This window comes from Anser cygnoides, chromosome 7 (genome assembly GCF_040182565.1).
Source record: "Anser cygnoides isolate HZ-2024a breed goose chromosome 7, Taihu_goose_T2T_genome, whole genome shotgun sequence".
NCBI lineage: Eukaryota > Metazoa > Chordata > Aves > Anseriformes > Anatidae > Anser > Anser cygnoides.
This window is the reverse complement of record NC_089879.1, coordinates 3,960,455-3,981,200: the sequence shown is the minus strand read 5'-3', so window position 1 is coordinate 3,981,200 and position 20,746 is coordinate 3,960,455. Positions and strand designations below refer to the sequence as shown.

The following is a 20,746-nucleotide window of genomic DNA, read 5'->3' as shown; positions in this document are numbered from 1 at the left end:
AAGTAAACTGCATCTGGGAAAATGACCTTAGTGCAGTCTTTCATTCTGTTTTTGTATCCTTCATCCTCCGGGTAGCGGTTCAGCCAAAGTCTACAGCGCTGTGCGCATCCACGCACACGTGAAGGGCACCTGAAAGCCTGGTCCAACATCAGGGCCGCGATGGGGCACCAAGAAGTTATTTTATCCTGTAATTCTTCCTTTTTGCTCTGTTACATTGAGCCTATCGCTTCGATCGGATTAAATTTAGGCAGATAAACATCCTGCCTGTCTGTCCTGAGGCTTTTTACGTTTTTTGCTCCCTTACGGAAGCGCAGCCCTTCTCCGTTCGGCTCTACAGAGCGAGTTACTGCGCACGAAGGCTGCAGGTGGCTCCTGCCCTATTTCCCCAGGGAGTTCCCCCCCGTGCCTTTACCCCGCCATGGGCTCCTGGTCTTGCTCAGCTTTAGGTTTTATTTTACGGGGTGGGACGTTATCCCTGACCTTAAACACAGAGCGTAAGGTGCTGCGTGGCGCTCCAGCTTCGAGGCGCGTTTCACAGTCACCTCTTTGGGCTGCACGGAGCCAGGGGGTCGTTCTCCCCCAGACCCCCTGGGGGGGGATGCACCGCGTCTCCCTGTGCACAGCACCACAAAATGCCCGTTTTTGTGGTCCGACTCGGGGCAGGGACATCCATACCTGGCACCGACCCCACGAGAGAGCCCCCCCCGACCCCGGCGCGCCCGGCCGCGGGAGCACAGAGAGGCGAGACGCCGGCCGGCCCGGCCGGGGGTTATTGAACCAGGAAGCTTTATTTACACAGTAAAAGTAACAAGCAATTTCCTGAGACTGAGCTGCTCTAGTGCAATCAAGTCATGGAGAGGGTACAAATCAGCAGTCTTCTCGCCCGCCCGGGGAGAGGGCAGCCTGCAACGGCGGGGGCGCCTTCGGCAGCCCCTCCCCGGGTGCACGCACATACCTCTGCGCTTGTGCAAGTAACAGGGAGGCTTTGCTACTACAGGTCATAGCTTCAGAAGGCTTATTTTTATTTTTATTTATTTTTTGGCCATCCTCTTCTTTTGATTTCTTGAACATCAAAACCATAAACTCCGTAAAGCACTGCTACAATCCTCTAATGTCCTACGTACGTCTGCCATCCTGTTCGGCCAGGAGCTTTAAACAATGCACTTGAAACACGACTTTATTGGCCAAATAGGCTACGCTATAACATGAAAAATTACAATCTATGTTACAAACGCTTCTTTTTGTCTTTTTTTTATATATTTTTTTTTTAAGATGTAATCTTTCATAGAACAGGCTCAAAGAGCTGCACACACACAGCAAGCTCCCCGCGTGTGTTACCGGTGCTAGGAATTTTCCCGTTAAAATCCTGTGTGGTTTTTGTTGTTTTTTTTTTTTTTTTCAGGAATCGCACTGATGAAACCTTATTGCTGCTGCTAAAGCTTGTTATTGTCCTGCAATGGCTGCTGTGCGGGTTGGGCCATGCCTTTAGCAAGTCCCCAAATATCTTCCCGATACCGAGCCTGTGAGCTACCTAGCAAAGACTAAGGTCAGGTGTCTGCATATTATTTTAAAATCACATTCTGGCAGGCGGCAGGGATCTGCCGCGGGGGTTACCAAAGCATCTGCGTGAGAGGTGAAGTCCTTTAAAAACCCGAAGCGGCCCCCCCGGGGGGGGCGCCCTGCTTTTCAGCTGGTGTCGCTGCGGTGCACGGGGCGGCTCTCGCCCGGCTTCCACCGCGTGCCGAGGAGCGCCGCCACTGCTAGCTTTACAATCAACAGGATGTCCCCTGAATCTGAGGCACGTACTATATTATATTTAATATTTTTCATTATTTTATTTATATATATATTTATATATATATAAATCCACAAATGTGTTTTTTTTTTTTTTTACCTCTACAGAGAGAGAGAGAGAAAAAAAAAAAAAAACAACTTTTTTAAAAGTAAGGCTTTCTTAAACTGAAAACAAGTACATGGAATCACACAGAACCGACAAGGGAACGCCCAGCGGAGCCCCGCTGTGGCCTACAAACCGTAGCTAACTGCAGTCTGCGTCTAAGCTCGCGCGCCCAGGGTAAGGCCACGACTCACTGGAGAAGCGTCTTGAGTAAGGCAAACGGGTTGTGCTGCGTGTAAACTGTGTGCTACGTCTGTGTCGGGTACGGCTGGGTAGGGGTCCGTCTGGGCACCCCCCTGCCGCCTGGGGGGGGGCACGGCACGGGGAGCAGCCCTTGGAGAGGAGACAGAAGCCCTTGTGAGTTACAGTCCCCGTTATGCATAGGCAAGAGCGCGCCCCGGGGCCCGCGGGAGCCAGGGGCAGTGCCAGATCGCCGCGGCGCGGTGCTGGACACGATGCCCAGCCGCGGCTCTGGGGGCATTGTCGGGTTTGGTCGGTGGGGACCCAGCTGAGGAGGTGCCCGTGGCCGCCCTGAAGCCGGGACCGTGTCAGTTGTGGCGGGGTGGGGGCAGCAGGAAGACTCAGAGCCGCTTACGGCGCTCCCGGGGACGCGGGCTGGTAGCCACCGCGTGCCGCTGGCCCTTCCACAACGGGCGGGCTGAAAACTGAACCGGGATGTTTTAACAGGGACACTTTAAGGAGCTGGAGGATTCCCCGAAATGAAGAGACCCCAAATGTGTGCGGGCTCGCCCTGGCCGGGCTCTGCGAAGCTCTGCCGTGCCGTCGGGCGGGAGGCGTAGAGCGATGGAGCTGACGGCTCCCACCGCGAGGGAGGACGCCCATGCACCCCGAGCCACCGTCGAAAAAAGTGCAGTAACAAAACCAGCAACGATTAATAAAACCTGTAGCGGAGGCTTTCAGCCTCTTCTGACTGACAGGCTCCTAAGGGTTTTCCGACGGGGGTGCCGAGCCCCTCCAAAAACGGCACCTGCCCGAATCGGTGTCGGGGTCTAGGAATTGGTTTTCCTTTCTCGCTTCCGCAGAGCTCGGGAAACAACCCGTGAGCCCCAAGGAACCTGCAGGCGATGCTGGAAGCCGCTCCTACAGCTTTCCTGTAGATTTAAATTAAAAAAATAAAAGGAGGGGGGGAGAGGAAAAAAAAAAAAAAGCAGGTGTCCTTCTAAAGCTGTTAGCGAGCGGACAGCTTACTTTCCCGAGGAGTGTCTGTCGTACACACGTAACGCTCGCCGCTTTATCTGTGCTTCCAAAAGGCACAGGGAGAGGAGAAGCTTTCAGTGCTGCTACCTGAATTTTCAGCGTTTTGACAGCTTACTTTCGTCAAGTAATCCCACGGCACTGGACACGGACCCCCGTCACGGCCGGGAGCGCCGCGGGCAGAGCCGCCGCTGGGTGGGTGCGTCACCCCCGGGGGCACCCAGCGGGGCCCTGTCCCGGCGGGTGAGAGAGGGGCTGGGAAGAAAAAAGCACGGCAGGAAGGCATCCGAGCACTGCTGGGGCGGCGAGGGCGAGGCAGCCCGTGAGCTCCTCGTCAGGAAAATTTAAAAAAAATAAAAAAAATAAAAAAATCCAGCTCTTACCATTATCAAATTTCAGCGAAGTACTCGCGGGTTCCATCCGATGGCACTGCCAGGGACGGGAGGGTTGGCAGGGAGGGACGGGGCCGTGCGGGATGGGGACGGCTTCGCTTCGGCACCCGGCGCCTTCCCCGGCTCCTGCCAGGGCCTGGGCCTGTATCCGGCTCGGTGGCAGCCCGGGAGCAGAGGCTGGGGAGCCCCGGCCACCCCGCAGCCACCGCTTGGCAAAGCTCAGCCGATGCCCTCGTCCTTCCCCCAGGTTTCCAGTCCGCCCCCGTGGTGGTTTTTTTCCTTCTGCTTTACAAACAAGCGCAGGGGCGAACTGGGAGGCTGCGGCCGGATCCCTCAGCCGCAACCCTACGTCTGCACGAGTTGTTTCCTCGCCGGCGGAGGCCAAAAGAGAGAGCTGTGAGTTTTCTGGAGCTCTCCGTACCTCATCTCCAAAGCCTGACGGGCAGTTTGCCCAAACTAGCTGATATCTGGCTACAGTAGTTACAAAGAATTTCAACATTTACACACGCACACGCGCGCACGCACACACACACACACAAAATTGCTCTAAATACCTGATGAAATTTTGGCAAAGCTGCTTCGTCCCCTACGGCTGGCGGGAGGAGGCCACCGCCAGGGAGACCCCAGGGAGACCCCCGGGAGAACGTCACGGCGCCGTGCTGGCGACCCCAGACCCCAAATTGCCGGCCCCGTGCCCTCAGTTGTTCTCGATCTGCTCGATGTCGAGTTCTCCATCCAGCTGGAAGGGGCTCTCGGCGCCCGCCCCGCCGCCTCGCCAGGGCGCCGCGTCCTCCTCCTTCCCTCCGCCCTCGTCCTCGGCCGCGCCGCAGTCGGACTCCTCGCAGGAGAGGTCGTCCCGGCTCGCCCGGCGCTCCTCGCCCCGCGAGCGCGGCTCCGGCACCGGGGTGCAGGCGGGGGTCCTGCCCGGCATCACCTCCGCGGGGCCGCCGGCCGCGGGCCACGGCCGGGCGTCGGGGAGCCGCTGGGCGCCGTCCTCCGCCGCGGCGCTAAGGCAGCTGAGGCTGTTGAAAGTCTGGCGGTTCTGCAAGAGCAAGGGGAGAGAGAGAGAGGGGGCGGCTGAGACGGGCGCGGGAGGGGATCCTAAAAGGATCCTAAAAGCCGCGCTGAGGTTTAGACGTCCCCACGGCCACCAAACCTGCGAGCCCCCGAGCCTGGAAAGAAACGAACGGATCGGCCAAAATACTCAGGGATGAAAATATCGCGTCCCTGCCAGCTCCAACCCTCCAGCGCCCAGCCCAGCCCACGCAGCAGGCGATGGCACCCAACGCAGACACCCCGGCCCCGTTTCTGCCGCCACCCCGCGCACCTCCACGGCACACGAGTAGGGCAGTGCCGAGCTGCTCCGCCAAAATGAAGCGAGTCTGTCTGGAAACTCTGTTTTTGAAAGCAGTTCATGGAAACGTTAGCCCCTGCTAAGCCCTCCGCTGGGGTATGTCCCGACCACGCGCCCTTATTAAAGGCACCCCAAGGTGGGCTCTGTGCCTCTCATCCCGGTCATGGAAAAGGCTCCGTGGCCCGATGCCTTTCCCAAAAACTCGATGTGGTTCACGTCTTGTCACTTCCTCACAATGGCCTCAAAATCCTAAGGACGATGAGGAGCTGCCAGCATTCAAAATCCCCCCCCCCCAGTGAAGCTCCCACAGCCTCCCCAGGAGGCACCAACACAAGCACCTGACCGCACCCATTCCGCTTTGCTTTTTAAGGAGCAAACTAACCTCTACGTAGCGACGCAAGGCGAAGTACAGCCGGCACCCTGCTGATGCTGGCTGCGGGGCCGCGCACGTGCCCGTAGCAGGCAGAAGGCAGACGCGCCACGAGAGCCCGGGGAGCATCTCAGCAGCCCGCGGACGCCCTCGCAAGAGGCCGGGCTGCAAACCAAGCGTGAGGCGCTGCGGCACCAAGCACTCGCTCCACAGCAACACGGCCTGGCCACATCCTACCCCAAGTGCCTGTTTTAGCCCACTCTGTGCACCCACCGCTCTGGCCTTAGGCGTTGCACCAGACCAAACGCCAGACAACGTGCTCGGGCTGTGCCCCGGGGGCACTTGTGAGCGCTGAAGAAGTCGTTTTCCCCCCCTTTTTTTCCCTGGGTGGTGCAGCAGGACTGGGGAGGGGCGTTCGTCCTCTGCCGCGACCCGCGGGCGTCAGCCCTGTGCTCCAGCTGCCCCGGGGCGCCCTCTCCCATACGGCCAGGACTGGCTTTGCACCGCACCACACAGGACCCCGTAAGGGGCAGGCACCGACGGGAACCAGGCGCAGAGCAGACGCGTGTGCTCCCACCCCGACAAAGCTGCTCACTATTTATGTCCCGGTGCTCCAGCGGGCAGCTTTCAAATGTGCATCCACGAAATGACGGGGGAAAGGAGCGCTCTTGCTAGCTGTAGAAGCTCACCTAACCCATGGCCCCGAGATCCTTAGAAACTCCATGAACAAGCGTTCGGCTCTCCCGTCTCCATAAGCTCTCCTCTGCTCACGTGGGATTTACGTGTGCTTTGAGAGCTGAAGCATATGTGCAGTGGACGGGGGCTCCTGGTTCCGACATTCCTCACCCGTCTTGGGGTGGGCTTTGTACAGAGTCGACTCAAACAGACGTGACGAGAAGACCCCGGCACGGGTACCTGGCTCAGGCCTTGACCGCAGGAGAGGCCTACTGCAAAGGTGCAAGACCACGACGAGTTATGAGCAGCTCACGTCTCGGTGGGATGAACGAGCCAAGGGGATTCCCCAGAGGCCTCACCAGCTCCAGGCATCAGTCCGTATTTTCTTGAGCGGCCTGGGTGGTGGGTTAGAGGCCTGGTTAAATCTGCAAGCCGCGTGTCAGCAGCTCTTCAAGAGCCCGGAGCAGCAAGGAGGGGGAGTGCAGCTGAGCTGGCCTCCAAGGAAGGGTCTAAAAAGGGTGAGGTTTAGCTTGAAGACACCAAAAGGGGGAAGAACGAGGCCAGGCGACTAGGACACGAAGCCCAGCTGGGTTGGAGATGTGGGTTAGGCGCCTTGTCAAACTGGAGTCACTGCTGGCATCGCCTGCGGCAGGAGGAGGCTGTAAGAGAGCCGTTTGGGCACTCACGTGCCTGGGGGATGGCAGGTCCCCGCGCCGTGTCCACCCAGGCCTTCTCCACGAGCCAGGACAAAGAGGCACTGGAGTAACCGGGAGAGTTTCGGTGCCGCGCGGCCAGCAGGCACCCCGAGCGAGAGGCCGGGGCACGTTTCCTCAGGCAGGAGCCAGCCTGGCCCCAAACTCCCCGATCGGCGTTCCCGGGAACAGGAGGCGTATTCGCTCCAGGCCTTTGTTCCTTGGGTACTTTTCAAACGCAGCTAAGCCGGGAGTAACTCTACCAAAATAACCTACCCCGGGCTCTGGCTGAAGCCACATCATCCCCTTATGTTATCTCCCGTGGGATTTAGGTCAAAGCCTCCTTCGCGCTCCGATTATTTCTTTCGAAATCAAATGGGGCTGAATCCGCACCAAGGTGTGCAAGGCTTTGGGCACTACGCTGAGCGCCGCGCCGCAGTAAAACGGGTCGTCACAGAGGATGAGGCAGCAGCCGGCCAAATCTTGAACTTTTCCAGACCTTGAACACGAGCTGTGCCCTTCCACGTGGCCTGCCTTCTAGGACGCTTCCCGCAGAGATCCGCGCGCTGGTCAACGGCCAACCTGTAACTCCCGCCGCGCCCGGAGGAGGCCCGAGGACACGAGAGGCATTTTCGAAGTACTTAAGAAAAACCTGCGAGCGTGTTTCCGAAAGTGATCTGGGCACTTCAAAGCCTACGGCTCCCGAAAGTCAACAGTGCTCTCAGAAGTGCAAATCCCTTTCACAAATAAAACCCTGGCGCTTCCAGAAGGTTGTTCCTTCCCTCCGCTCGCCGCCCTCTGCTAACCGAGCCCAGCTCCCAGCTCCCTTCGGAGAGGAGATGGGTGCGAAGGGCGGCAAGGCTGCTGCTGATCCCCAGGAGCACGCAGGGACCCAGACACCCTGCCGGATTCTGAAGAACTGGCTGAAGACACGAGTGAGAAAATTTTGACCGCCTGAAACGAGCCGCGGAGCCGCCAGCCACCGTCGCCGGCCAGCCACCGGAGCCGAGAGCTTCTTGCGCGGTGTTGGGCAGGCTCAGGGCGCGTTGTCCGCCTCGCAGAGGGGGTGCTGGTGCTCCACGACGCTCCACGACGCGCGGGGACCAAAAGCTAGGAGCTCCAGAAGCGGCCAACAGCGAACACAGTGACTGCTCGACGCTGGGCCACGAAGGACAAGTGCCCCTGAAATCCCTCGCATTTTCCACTCCAGGTTTTATTCGGGATTTTGAGGGGCAGGAGCTGCAGGAACTGGTTCACCCCCCGCATCCATCCTTTTCCATAGGTTTTGGAGCAAGTTTCCATAGGTTTTTCCTTCCTGCTGCCTGTGTGCCCGGCAGGCAGGGATGCGGGCTGAATGTTGGCAGCCCCGAGAGCGAGAAAGGCGGAGAAATTCCTCGGTAACACTTCTCCGTAAAACTCTCCCCCTCATAAAATAACCGACTGTGAGTTTTTCCCCGAAACGTGTCTCCCTCAAACAAGGAGACCCCGGTGCCTGCGCTAGAATAAATATTAGCACGCCCGTGAGCCCCGTGGTGAAACGCTCAGAGTGGCTTTTGCACAACCCCCCTTTTTTTTTTTTTTTTTTTTCCACCCTGCCAGGTTATTGCCGCAATTTTCTCAGCGAAGGTGCGACCCTACGAGCTGTCAGCGATCCCGGCCCTACCTACTCGGCTGTCATCACCTCCCGTTAGCACACTGCGCTACAGTTTCTGCAGAAAGCTGGAAATAACCCGCAGCGAGAAGGCACCGGCGAGGCGCGCCGCCTCCCTGCTGCAGAGGGCTTGCTGAGCCCACGCCAGTGTCCCCGTCCCGGCCGCCCTTTGGTGGAACGAAGCCGCGGGGACCCCTCTGCCCTGCTCGTTGTGGGAGGCGAACGCCTCCTGTTTGTCAGCCCCTTGCTGCAAGGCGCCCTCGCCCCCAGTCCTCGATCGCTGTCTGCCGCTTTGATCGGCTGGGGCACGGCGACGTCCTGCACGGCACCTGCGTCCCGCACGCTCCCGCGCTCGTGCTGCCGGCGAGCACCCCGTGGCTGCAGACAAAAACGGGCTTCCTTTGTCTCTAAAGCTCTGCGTAACCTCATCGCGGCCGCCGCTGTGGCGCACAGCAGGCACACGCGCACACATCTGCGCCTCGCTAGGGTTCAAGGCTCTTCCGCCTCACCGTTTCCTCAGACCTCATCCCCAGGCCGAGCTCTCCCGGGGCTGGTTTTAGGGCGAGCGCCCCGCCCGCTGGTTTTTTTTGCCTCCCCCGACGGCTGAGCGCTGCCAGCCGCTGCAGCCCCCGCTTCCAAAATCAACACCGCCGCCGGGGGGCTGCAGGTCTGACACCGGCACTGCCGCCTGCGGGCCGGGCTCCCGGTGATGGATGGAGTGTCGGGGAAGAAACGACCGAAATACCTGAGGAGAAAAAACACAGAGGGCTGTTATAGGGGAGACGGAACTCAAACTGAGCCCTGGGTGTCTGCTGCGGGGCCGGAGCCGGGTTAGAGGTTGGGGAAGAGGCCCGGGCGTTGCTGCGTCAGGCAGCTCAAACCCATCCACGTTTTTTTTTCCGCGTGTATCTATCGAGGCATTGAGCTGCCGGCGGGCACAGCTCCAGGTGCAGTGCGCTGCTGAGCTCACGGGGGAAAGAAGTGGAAGAACATTTCCATCCCGGGTAGCCGGGGCCATCCCTCGGGCATTACTGACCCCAAAATCCCGTGCGGGTCCCCAGCAGTAACTCGGTGTGCAGGCACCCTCCTCCTCGCGCTGCCAAACAAGTCCCGGGGCGCCGGCCAGCCAGGGGAGGGCTCATCCCCTAACGAAAGGAAATATTTACACGGCCCCGATCCTAATTTTGCACCAGCGGGCACCGGCGTTTGGCTGTCTGCGTGGATGCTGCGTTGAAGGTCTGCAGCTTTCACAGACAATTTTGCTTTTATTCTGCCTGGTGTGAAAAACAGCTTGTCACGAGCAGGCAAAGAAATACCTATTATCCTACCAAGTTGCTTCACACCGCAGTAATAAAACCAACAAAAATAAAAGAAGGCAGCTTTGATGCAGCCTTCAGCATTAACGCTGCCTTTGGGACTGGGAGAGTTAACCTGGTTCCACTCGCAGCTTTATTCTCGTCTCCGGAGCTCTGGAGCTGCCCCAACCACAGTGAGGATTTTCAGCAGGTTTCCACTGATGCAAAAGGAAGAAGCCGCTGCGTGAGCCATCAGCAGGAATCCTGCTGGTGCCGCACAGCCCCAGGGAAACACAGAAGAGGCGTAACCCCGAAACCCAGGAGGCAGAAAGCGGGCGGGGAGACGCACGAAACCGGCGAGCGGCGGCGGCGCTCGGCGGGGCTCCTCCGTCCCACCCGTGCCCAGCATCCCGCACGCTGGGGCTCAGCCTCTCGGCCCAGTATCCATTCGTAACGATAATTGGAGGAAATCCTCGTTTCCTGCCAAGAGCAAATATTTTCCCTAACAGACACCGACCGCGTCAGAACGCGCTGGAGCAACGCGCTCGCTCGGGGCATCGTAGAGCTCCAGCAGCGATTCCCTCGGTGCCCAGCTTGCTGTGCCCACGGCCCCGTCCCTGCAGGGCAGAGCGGGGATCCCACAGCTCAGGGCTTTGCCCCTGGAGGGCTCCGTGCCCCTGGAGGGATGCCCGGCTGCCAGGCGCCCGCGCCGGGGCTGCTGAACCCGCGCCAGAGTAAGCACAGCCCGGCCGGCGGAGACGCACGGCAGCCTGAGCACCTCCAGCCAGCGCCGGCGGCTCCTCCTGCCAGCGGGGCTGCAAAAATATGCGTTTACATACGTTTTGGAAGCGGCGGGTTTTCCACAGCCCCTCCGGCTTCTCCCCTGCATCCCAGGAGCCCAGAGGCTGCAGGTCCTCTCTGGAGGAGGTGCTGGCGTCGGGGCCGAGCTGCTCTCTCCGCCGTGTCGCTGCAGCGTGACGGATGGAGACGGAGGTGCTTTGGGATGAGCGGTGTATGAGCCTGAATTCAGGGCTGGTAAAGCTTCGGGGGCTGGAGTGGCTTATCTCTGGGGAAGTTCAGAGGTGCTGATAGCCCGGCTTATCCCAAGTTGAGATGAAACGTCAATAATATGGATTTCTTTCGGTAAAAACACATTTTTGAGAGTTTCAGCCCTATTCCTTTTTCATATTCTTCGCATTATATGCGGCACAGAAGTGCTATTATTATACTACAGTGGCCTCACTTCGTACCCTTAATTACAACACAAGGCATTACGGAAATTAAAACCAAACTTCCAAACCTCTCCTTGAATTTCTCTGACAAAATGCTTTCTGTGGGACTCGTGATTTCCCTGACGGCCCACCTCAGTGGAAACCTGCTCCTGCTGAGCGTTCCCACCCGACTTCTCCTCTTGTAACTCACGGGGGGTGCCACCACGCGGCCTTGTGTCCCCCGCCAGTTGTGTCACCGGCACAGGCACACCGGGACCCTCTCGCCTCACCAACGCCCGCTCCCCAGCAGGGGCACGAAGTCTTTATTTGAGGCTCCCAAACAAAAACAACAGCTCCCAAACAGCCAACTGGGCTCGGCGCCGGTGTTCCTGCAGTCCTGGGCACCGCGCTCCTGCCACCACCCCAGGAGCCAGCCTGGGACCAGCCCCCGTGTCCCTGCTCCGCCCACAGCTCTCAGATGCTGGCACCCCAAAACCAGCGTTCACCAACCCTTGTGACGGCCCGAAACGGCACACACCTACTGCTGAATTTCTGCCTTCTGGGAGAACGACGTTGCCACCGCGCTGGTGCCGGTGCCTCCATCACCCTGTGACCTCCCCGGCTCTGCCAGCACCCGCGGATGCTCCAGCCCAGGCGCCCGCAGCCCACGCTGGAGAGGCCAGGCAGGACGATGTGCCAAAGGGGATCCTGTGGCCGCAGGGCCAGGAAACATCTGCGCGAGGGTACGTGTACGCGGGAGCAAACGGCGAGCTGCCCCGGCCTGCCAGTCTCCTCGCTCGCAGAAAAGGAAGCTGTGGAAAATGGCTTGAGAAAGCAGAACATTTTCCAAATGAGTCAACAGCGCTTTGTCCAGTGCTATATTTTGCACAGTCACGTACCGTCGAGGCTGCGTTTGCCAAAAAATCAATGAAATGGAGCAAAACTGAAGAGGAGGACGATGGGCTCGTTTCTCTTCCTGGCACGGCCCCGAGAGTCCTTCCCCTGGCTGGAGCCGCCACGGGTGCACATCGGCACGGAGCATGGCGCACTGACGGCACAGCCAAGGTTTTCCTGAGCTGCTGAAACACGGCAGGACCGTGGTGGTGGGGAAAACCCATGGAGCATCTTCCCGGCCCGGGGAGATGGAGCAGGCTGGGACTCTGCCGGAGAGGGGACCCGTGACGGCTGGTGGCACTTGTCTGCACAGGGACCTGACACCGTGTGCCACGTGCGGCGATTTACTGCGCGCAGTCAGCATGTGGCAATTTACTGTCATTGGCACAATAATAAAAAGCCGCACATAAATAACACCCTCAAAGCGCTGAGCAAATAATTTATCTGCAAGGCAGGCAGCAGCCCCACGAAGTTCCTCGAGGGAGACACAAGGAAACGCGGATAAAACGGGGAGCGGGGCTGCACGCAGGGCGCCTGGCACGGATCCGCACCGCTGCTGGGTGACGCAAATCTGCCGGCCGGGCACCGAAGCGATGAGATCTTCAGAGTAAATATTGCCTCTGTGGAGCAGGGTGTTCGACCTGCTTCCTCGTCCTGAACCCTGTGCTTTTGGCAAAGTGCAGGGCTCGTGCAATCTCCTCAGTGCATTTTCAGCATCCTCTGACAGGAGAGGATGCGATGAACGGCACACCTGGGGGGAGAGGGAGAGAAACCCGACTGCTGTCCGCAAATCCCACCACCGCATCGTTCGTCAGAAACGTGGAAGGGAATGGTGAGCCCAGAAATCCTTTGCTTGTTTTTTCGGCGTTTTTTCTTTTCAAGCAGCACACACAACTGCTTTTGGCTGCCAACATCGAGTCTGTCAGTGCGTCGGGAATCTGGCAGGAGCCGGTGAGGAAGTGCTGCACGGCTTGGCCTGCGTGCCAAGGCAGCCAGGAGAACAGACGCGGCTTAAAATAAGCATGGCCGGAGCTCCCAGCCCCAGGCACAGCCTGGCCATTCGTGGGGACAACGGGGATGGTGGCCTCCCTGAGCATGGGAGCTAAAATCCTTTTGCCAAAGGTTTTTTTGGATTTTTTTGCTGCAATGATCTCTCTGCTGGCTTCTGCTGCAAAGACTTCAGCAAGCAGGAGCTCAGGATGAGTCAGGTACCGCGTTGGGCTCGGCAAGGAAACGGTACCTGAGGTCAAAGCTGGCATCTGCAGGTGCTGCCAGGGTCTCGGACCCCATCCTGAGCACAAAGGTCTCCAGAAAGACTCAAGAGGCCTCAGGGGCAACGGTGACCTGTGCCTAGATCCCTGTGCGTGTATGGTATGAAAGCTATTCTTCAGGTCTGCACACAACGCGAGCCCGGACACCGGGGGTTAAACCAGACATGTGATGCATCAGATGCATGTCTTCGGGACACAATCGGATCCTGTGTCCGTTCCAGACAGACACTGCCAAGCTCTGTTTGCGTTTCCAGCCCCGTCCTCTCACGTGAGTGCACACAAGGCCCAACGCCTGACCCTGCAGCCCCGCACCGGGGACGGAGCCGGCAGCGGGGACGGGGCCAGGCTGCACGGGGCAGTGGGACGCGGCCCCAAAACCACCGGGGTGCCCCGGTGCGTGCTGCAATGCCGATCTCATGGCAGCAGCGCCCACATCCCCAAACACTGCCCGCTTCTGCTTCCACGGCAAACTTCGTTTTCCGTCAATTTTCTTTGGTGAGTCACGAATTCATAATTGAAGCAGATGGGACTATTTCTACTGTAAAATCAAAACAATGTATGTCATTGCATGACATGTTACTGCTATTAAAAGCTCCGTCACGCCACTAAAATAGAAGCCTGCTGCAATAAATCACCCCCTGCGAGCGTCTTCTGCCCGTGCCGCTGTACCTTGCCTGAAATGGCCACCAGCAGGCCTCCCTGCCAACGCCTCAGCATGTCCCGGGGAGTGGGATCTCCACGGGTGCTGGTCCTGGCACTGCAGATGTTGCTGTTTTGGTTGCACACAAACACAGAAGTGCCATAATTTCAGAACCATCCGTTCCCCTTTACATACTGCCCTCTGTGCACAAAGTGCACGCACTTTAACCTCCGTGCTAAAAGCCTTGAACTAGGCTGATCTAGAGCATAAGGGCGTTTATTTTCAGCACGGCGTAGGAGAAATCTGCAGCAAAGCACCCAAACAGCCACAGAAACACCTCAGGGTGAGGCTGCCCACGAGGCGAGGGCGGCAGCGTGGGCACACGGCCGGGGAGCAGCCTGACAGGGGGACAGGGAGGGGAAAGCATCGGCAGCTCCTGCCAGCACAAGCACCCTTATGAACATAATCTCTTTTTTTTTTTTTCCTACATGTGTTTTTTAAATTAAAAGACAAAAATACAGTGGCAACAAAAGCCAACGGCAGCGTGTGTAGCGGCCCGGCCGGCCTCCGAGGCCCTGTGCCCCTCCAAGCCACGCCGCTCGCGTTTGATCCCGAACCCACGCTCGGTTCCAGCGCGTTTTCCCACCGGGCCGCAAAGTGACCTTCGCAGTCTCTCATTCGTGTTTATTTAAAAAACACTGGGGCTTGGAAGCTGGAACCTCTCTCCGAAGTTACATCAATATCCGGCTATTTCCTGGGATACGGCCGGAATTCAAGGCCTCCAGTTTTTCGCCTGTCCTACCTTTTGGCAACGCTTGCCACTGGCTTGAGTAGGCGCTGAGGCGGGCCGAGGCCGAGCTCACCAGCTCCACGCTGCCAGCAGGCCAGAAAGCTGCCAAAATTCACTCAGAAAATCTCCCGTGGAAGTGTAGAGGGTTTCACCCCTCAAGGGAAGAGTACGGTGGATGGGGAAGAAAGAAGAGGAGAGGACGGTACAGGACAGATCGGTTTTCCCACCCCACAGCTTAAAACTCTTCCCCACGCAGCAGCAAGGCCAGCCCGAGGAATTGCTAGCTGCTGGGCTCTTTACTTCAGCTTTGGGAGCGTATGAGCTCCTTCACTTACTGACCCTCACTGAAACTTCACTGACTGACCCTTTCTCCTGAGTCTGGGGGGGAAAGAGGGCCGGGGCAGCCTGCCCCTAGCCGCCAGGGACGTTACACGCCCCGCTCTGAATTTCCAGCCCAGACTGAAGCCCACTTTAATCCTACAAATTGCAGGAACCACCTGCCCATGTTTCAGGCCTCTCTTGCGATCGCTGGTGCCAATGCCTCCATGCCCACGTGTTCCTCGGAGGACAGCGAAGCCACCCCATGAATGGCACCGTCTGTCTGCTGAGCCTGCGAGCAGCATGAACAGCCCCATTGTACGCACAGCAGCACCCTCCCCATGACAGGCAGCTCTCGGGCACGAAGTCCTTCCTGCAGCCCTTCCTTCTGAAGCAGGCCCAGGGCTTCATCCTCGTCCCCTTCTGAGCTGGTGCCCACCGCCGCCAGTAGGGCCCCATCCAACCCACACAGCCCGCCTGCCCCGCTGCTTATGGGGTTGCAGCACCACGGGGATGCACGACCACGTGGCGATGGGTGTGCACAGCTAATGTGAATTCCCTTGGTCGTTTTATGGCACTTACTCTGTCCCATATAAACATAATAAGGTGCTGCACCTAGGAGAAGTATTTTGCCAGCTGTTAGGGACTGCTCGGTGTTCACAGGTACAAACCCTGCGGGAAACGGGAGTTGGAGAAAACGTGATGGGAGGAGCTCCGTGCTCTGCCGGAGGTAGCTCCTCACACTGGAAATGCTCTGAAGTACTGCAGAGAAGCCAACATCTTGTGGAGCCATCAGGAACGGCACGCAGGTGCCACCCCTCCATTGTATCACCAGATCCTGGCCATGCAGTTACAGCCGGCAGGAACAAATATCTCCTATAACATCCAACTGGTACGGGCAAGAGGTGCTAAGGCACGTAGCACACAGACTTCTGGATCTTTCCGTGGCTTGGTGCCTTGCACACAAGAGCACCCTCCCTTGCAGGCCAGGGCTACCTCTCCTGGGGTTGGCTGCTGCAGGGAGCGCGGTCAGTGTTGAACAAATACACACAGAAATGCTTCACTTTTTTAAAAAAAAAATCTACAAAAAGGTCAGCTGCGCTTGGAAACGTGCTAACACAAATTAAAATCTCCCCATAACAGCGCTATCAACATGTCACAAGGCAGGAAACAGAATGGGCGAGAGATAGCCAGGGCCCACTCTGCCACGACCGGGGACGATTTCAGACTCCATCCCGGGGCGCTCGCCGTGACAGACGTGTCTGGTCTCCCTTGCAGCCCTCCAGAGCCCGTGTGGAGGAAGCAAGCTGCCCAGCACGCTCCGCAAGCACGGCACCTACCACCAGGGCCAGCCCCTGGACGAGTCCAACAAGGCAACCAAAACCTGAGAGGCTTTTCGGCACGCAGTCCCCGTGTCCCACAGGGGCAGTGGCAGCGAGGCCAGGCAGCCCCCGCCGTGCCCACCGCCCCTTCCTGCTGCCCTCTGCCCCGGGGGGCTCGGCCAGGCCCCCAAAAAAACCCCTCAGCATTGCCCCTCTTCCCAGTTTGTTACTGCACCCAGCCGGCGGTATGAGAAGAAATGCTTGAGAAACCACACGGTTCATGGAAAAATACGATCCCGACCGTTTTGGATCCCAAATTGTTATTATTCCAAGGACAGTAGTTTCCGGGGGTTGGTTTCTGCCCGACGCTGAGGCCGCTCTGATTCGGGGCCGTACCGGTAAGGAGAAGCGGAGCGATGTGGGCCTGCCTCCTCGAAGGAAAAGGCAGAAAGAAGAGACAAAAACAGGCAGCGGGGGCTTTGAGGAATTAGAGGCAATGTTTTTCCAAGTATTCTCCCTCCCAGACGAACTTTAACATTTAGAGCCCTTTCTTAATTAGCCCAGTTATGCGGCCATGTAATTGCTTCCAGGAGCAGCTCCCTCCCCTTCTGCCTCAACGCCTCCTGCCTGGCCCAAATAGCCCTCTCGGTATGAAGAAAACATTTCTTTCAGGTCAAATTATTTTTATTTTGATTATGGTGCCGGGTTTATGGCCTATAAACACATGTGGTTAGCAGCACGAGCAAAAATTTAACCGGTCGGCTGCCAGAGCCGGGTGCTGAGCCAGCACCAGCACCCAGGCTGGGTGCCCAGCTCTGCCTCTCCCCCCAGGGACTCAGTTTCCCCGTATGTGAAATGAACGTTTCAAAGCCACTTCTACCCCCTCCAAGGCTCGAGGAGAGGAAACGCGGACCCCCTGCCATTATTTAGGCTCTTCATCTGAAATTACCTAACCGGTCTCATTCCTGGAGCGTCATTAAAAGTTACCCGAGGGAATACCGAGCCAAGCAACCAAATCCACGTGGTTTTCTCAAGCACGCTGGTCCCAGCGCCTCCCGCTGCCCACGAGGAACCAGCTGGCATTCACAGGGCTCCCCTCCTGGGGAGGGCTCCGACGCGCTGCCCCACACCCCGAAAACCGGCCCCACCAAGGGCAAGAATGCTCACCGTAACCTGCCTCGTCTTGCTCCGTCCCTCCGTGCCAGTCCTCCCACGTGGAGGCAGCCTGTGCTTTCACGTGAAAAGCTTTTCATAACCCAGCTGAGGAACGAGGAAAAGCCCGGCCCATGAACAGACATCAGCTTTACTTCCCCCCTCTTCTCCTTCCATTGCTCTCGACATGGGGGGATGCCGTGGAGGTCACCCTCTGCCGCAGCGCTCGCACCCCGCGGCGCGGGGCTTCCTTCCTTGATGGCATCGCTCCTTGCCCAGCACGACCCACCCTGGCAGCTGTCTCCGTCTGATCTCGTGCTTGAGGGTAGCTGAGTAACGCAGGTTGCTCAGGCGTCGCTTCCTCGGCTCCGAGGATTTTTTGAGGTGGAGGAAAGCAGCCAGAGAAAATAGCAACTCCTCCTCAAGCTTACGGTTTTCAAGGAACACGGACCGAGCTGCTTTTGGATGGATGAGTGATTAGGTTTTGTCCTTCTCGGGGCCCTTGCCTGTGTCAAAGGCAAGGAAATCCAAATCGTAAGTGTGTGCCTGGGCTGGGTGTCTGCCAGAGGGAAAGGGAAGCTCCCGCTGACTCAGCCGGGGTGTCCATGCACAAGCTCCCCCGCAGCCTTGTCCAGCTGACAAACTTTCCCCCTTGGTCTGACGATGGAAAAGCTCTGCCCTGAAACCACCCACGGCATCCTCGGAGGACAGCAAAGGTGGTTCCCGAGCAGCTCTGCCCTGTGCTGCCCAGCTTCGTGCAAGCATCCAGGCCGGGGCAATATTTTGGTCAGAGCTGCCACCCGATGCAGTTGGGTGACAGCCCATCGCACCTCCTGCTCCTGAAAGGTGGCAGCCAGCGCCCGGATGCTCCCCTCCTTCACCGACCGTTACATGAGCCACCCACGTCAGAGCAAAACGAACCTGCAGGCATCCTTCCCGGTGTGGACAGCCTCACGCAGAAAGCCCAGCAGCAGCAGGAGGGGCACTGCGTGGAGCAAAGGGTCCGCAGCGGCGCGCGAGGTGCCGTGGCCACCCAGGGGCACCCCTCTCCCGCTGCCCTTCCTGGGGGAACCGCTGCCCAGAGGTGCAGCACATGGATCTGAGGCTCTTCAGCTTGTCCCCAAGCATCTCTGCCCTCAGCTGTCTGGGGACATTTCCCCTGTTTGTTCCTGCAGGAAGGGAATTGCCTCTTCCCCCATCCTGCCGGGGGACGGCCACGCTCACATCCCCGCAGGCCGCATCGCCTCCCTCTTGCCAAACCGCTGCTGCTGCACAACCAGCACCCTCTCTGTTGCAATCCGATTACCAAACGCACCCAGTACGGTGACACGCCGCTGCTTTTAGCATCTCGACTATTTCGTAACCACAACCCTTTGTTCGTGCTGTCCCCGCTTCTCAGCCCGTTTCCTTTTATTGTTTCACTTTTGCAGGATGAGCAAACGCAACTGCGGGCTGCGGGAGCTGGTGGCTCTGGGAGAAGCTCCCAGTGCTCGGGAGGAGCTTCCAGGTTGGCCCCAAACCTTTCGTGCTCGCCGAGGAAGCCCCAGGACTGCAACCAGCTGGCGCCAGGCCCTGCAGGGCAGCTGGCCGTGCCACAGCACGGCGACTGCCCGGCCTCGCGGCATCTTCACCCTCCTAAAGCTGTAAAGATCTTACATCCTTGTAGGTCCTTCTTCAGGCATGTATCAGCGTATAGCCTGGCGTGGCTCACAGGTCCAACAGACAGGCTGGGATTTGCTGGCTCATTTCGCACTTCTTTTGAAACCTCGGCGTCACTTTTCTTCTGAAAGACCAAGCCAGCCCTTTCCGCGCGTCACCAGGAGCAGCTCACAACGCTTGTGGGCATGATCCGGCTGGGGTTGCGTTGAAGGTTCATTGTGCATTCAATTATTTTTACCACTCATTTTTTTTAATTGCCTGAGGTTACTCTTCCGCCTACTTCTTAAAAGTGAAAGGGCTCAGTTTATGGCAAAAGGTAAGTAACTGCGCTTCCAGGGCCGTTAAGTCTGTAAGTCCGCAGCGGGCCTGCGCCTCGCTGGGACACGTATCCCCCCCTGCTTTCAGCTCAGTAGGAAAATGTCAGAAACAATTTTGCCACGATGACTTTTAGAGAAGGCAAAGGGATGCCCTTGGTGGGGTTGGCACCACCCGGAGCTGGTGACGCCCTGAGCCCTGGGTCTGTCTGCCAGCAGTGAGGGCAGGGCGGACCGTCTCCTTTCCTTTCCTTTTCCCTACCGGCCACCCTCCCTCTCCCAGCCCTTCGTTTGCCAAGGCCGGTAATTAAAGAGCAGAAAAATCACATGGAACTTTTAGGGAAAAAAAAAAAAATGCTCCTTGAGCATTTTGAAAGATAAACTCTTTAATTCCCTTAATAAGGGATCAAAGCGCTGGAGCCCGCCACGACTGTGACCTTGGGAGTTTGGTCCCCGCCGGCCGGCACAGCGTGGTGCCCGCCCCGCGGGGCTCCCTGTGATGCCCCCCGGGCTGGCTGGAGCAAAGCGATGAGCGAGGACAGACAGACGGCTTCTCCCTGCCCTCCCAGCCGCCAGCAGTGTCCCCTTGGGTCCTTCAGCCCTGCCAAGCAGGTGCTACCTGCCCCGTCGAGCCCAACCCCGACCGTTTCCCACCCTGCCCACTCCTTCCCCTGCTGAGCACACAGCCCCTCTTTTTTTTTCCCCATCTACACAAACAACTGCAACCACGAAGGCCCAGGACTGCGACTTGTACCCAAGAGAACTGCAATAGGATGGCAATTTTAAAAATAACGTGGTTTGTATAAGGGAGTTCTGCTCCTTTTTAATTCTTCTCTATCAATCCCCACCCTGCAGCTTGCCCTCCTCCGCAATCTGCAGAAACCCTCTTTTGCTCATCTCCCCATGGCGCAAGCGCCGCTCCGAGATGGCAACCATTGCGCAGACTCTCAAAATAGCGAGGCGAATAAAAATAGTACAGTTCCTTTTATCTCTTCCCTTTGTTCACCACCGAGTACTCCAGCAGACGCAGCTGGGGCACACGTGCAGCAATCCATCAACTCGTGCAGCTTTGCAACTCATTCGGCATTTTGGTTTAATCCCGAAAGGTCCCGAGTACCTTGAGTACCTAAGGAGTGCCTTCAGCTCCTCTCAGAGGTGAGCAGCTTGTAGAGAAGGATGTGTTGAACAAATTCAGTGCTGCAGGTCAAGCTTCTGGCCATGGCAAGCAAATACCAGTGGGCAACTGCGCCAAGCTGCCCCGTTGCACACGTGCAGCCGGCTCTGCGTGTTTAGCTATTGCACTCGATTTTGGTACTGCACACCCATGCAAGAAACTGTGGCACAAACGTCTTTCCACGCCAAAGTTGCCCAGACACATCGAAAGCCTGTGATAAGCACATAGGACCCTTCCTTCACACAGCTCCTCCTAAACCCTCGTGTGCATTTAGGTACGAACTTGCATTTACTGCAATTACGCCTCGCACTTCCAAACACGGTCTCAGAAAACGCCGTCGGAGGAAATGTGGATGAGGAAGGTTTCGCCGGCCACTTCTGGGCACGCAGAAAGAGGCGCAGCACGTTTCCCAGTCCCGGCATCTGGGCTCGGGGCCACATCCTTCCCCTCTCCCCCCATC

General features: G+C 58.0%; 1 protein-coding gene across 2 annotated transcripts in view; it reads right to left on the bottom strand.

Moving 5' to 3' along the window:
• Positions 1 to 769: 769 nt before the first annotated feature.
• The window catches only part of FAM53B (family with sequence similarity 53 member B), a 45,385-nt gene continuing 25,408 nt past the window's right edge, over positions 770 to 20,746 (bottom strand). For both annotated transcript variants that reach the window (XM_067000351.1, XM_067000350.1), the window contains one exon: positions 770 to 4,546. In XM_067000351.1, the coding sequence (XP_066856452.1) occupies positions 4,202 to 4,546 (345 nt within the window). In that variant the 3' untranslated portion in view covers positions 770 to 4,201. The remainder of the gene's footprint in view (positions 4,547 to 20,746) is intronic.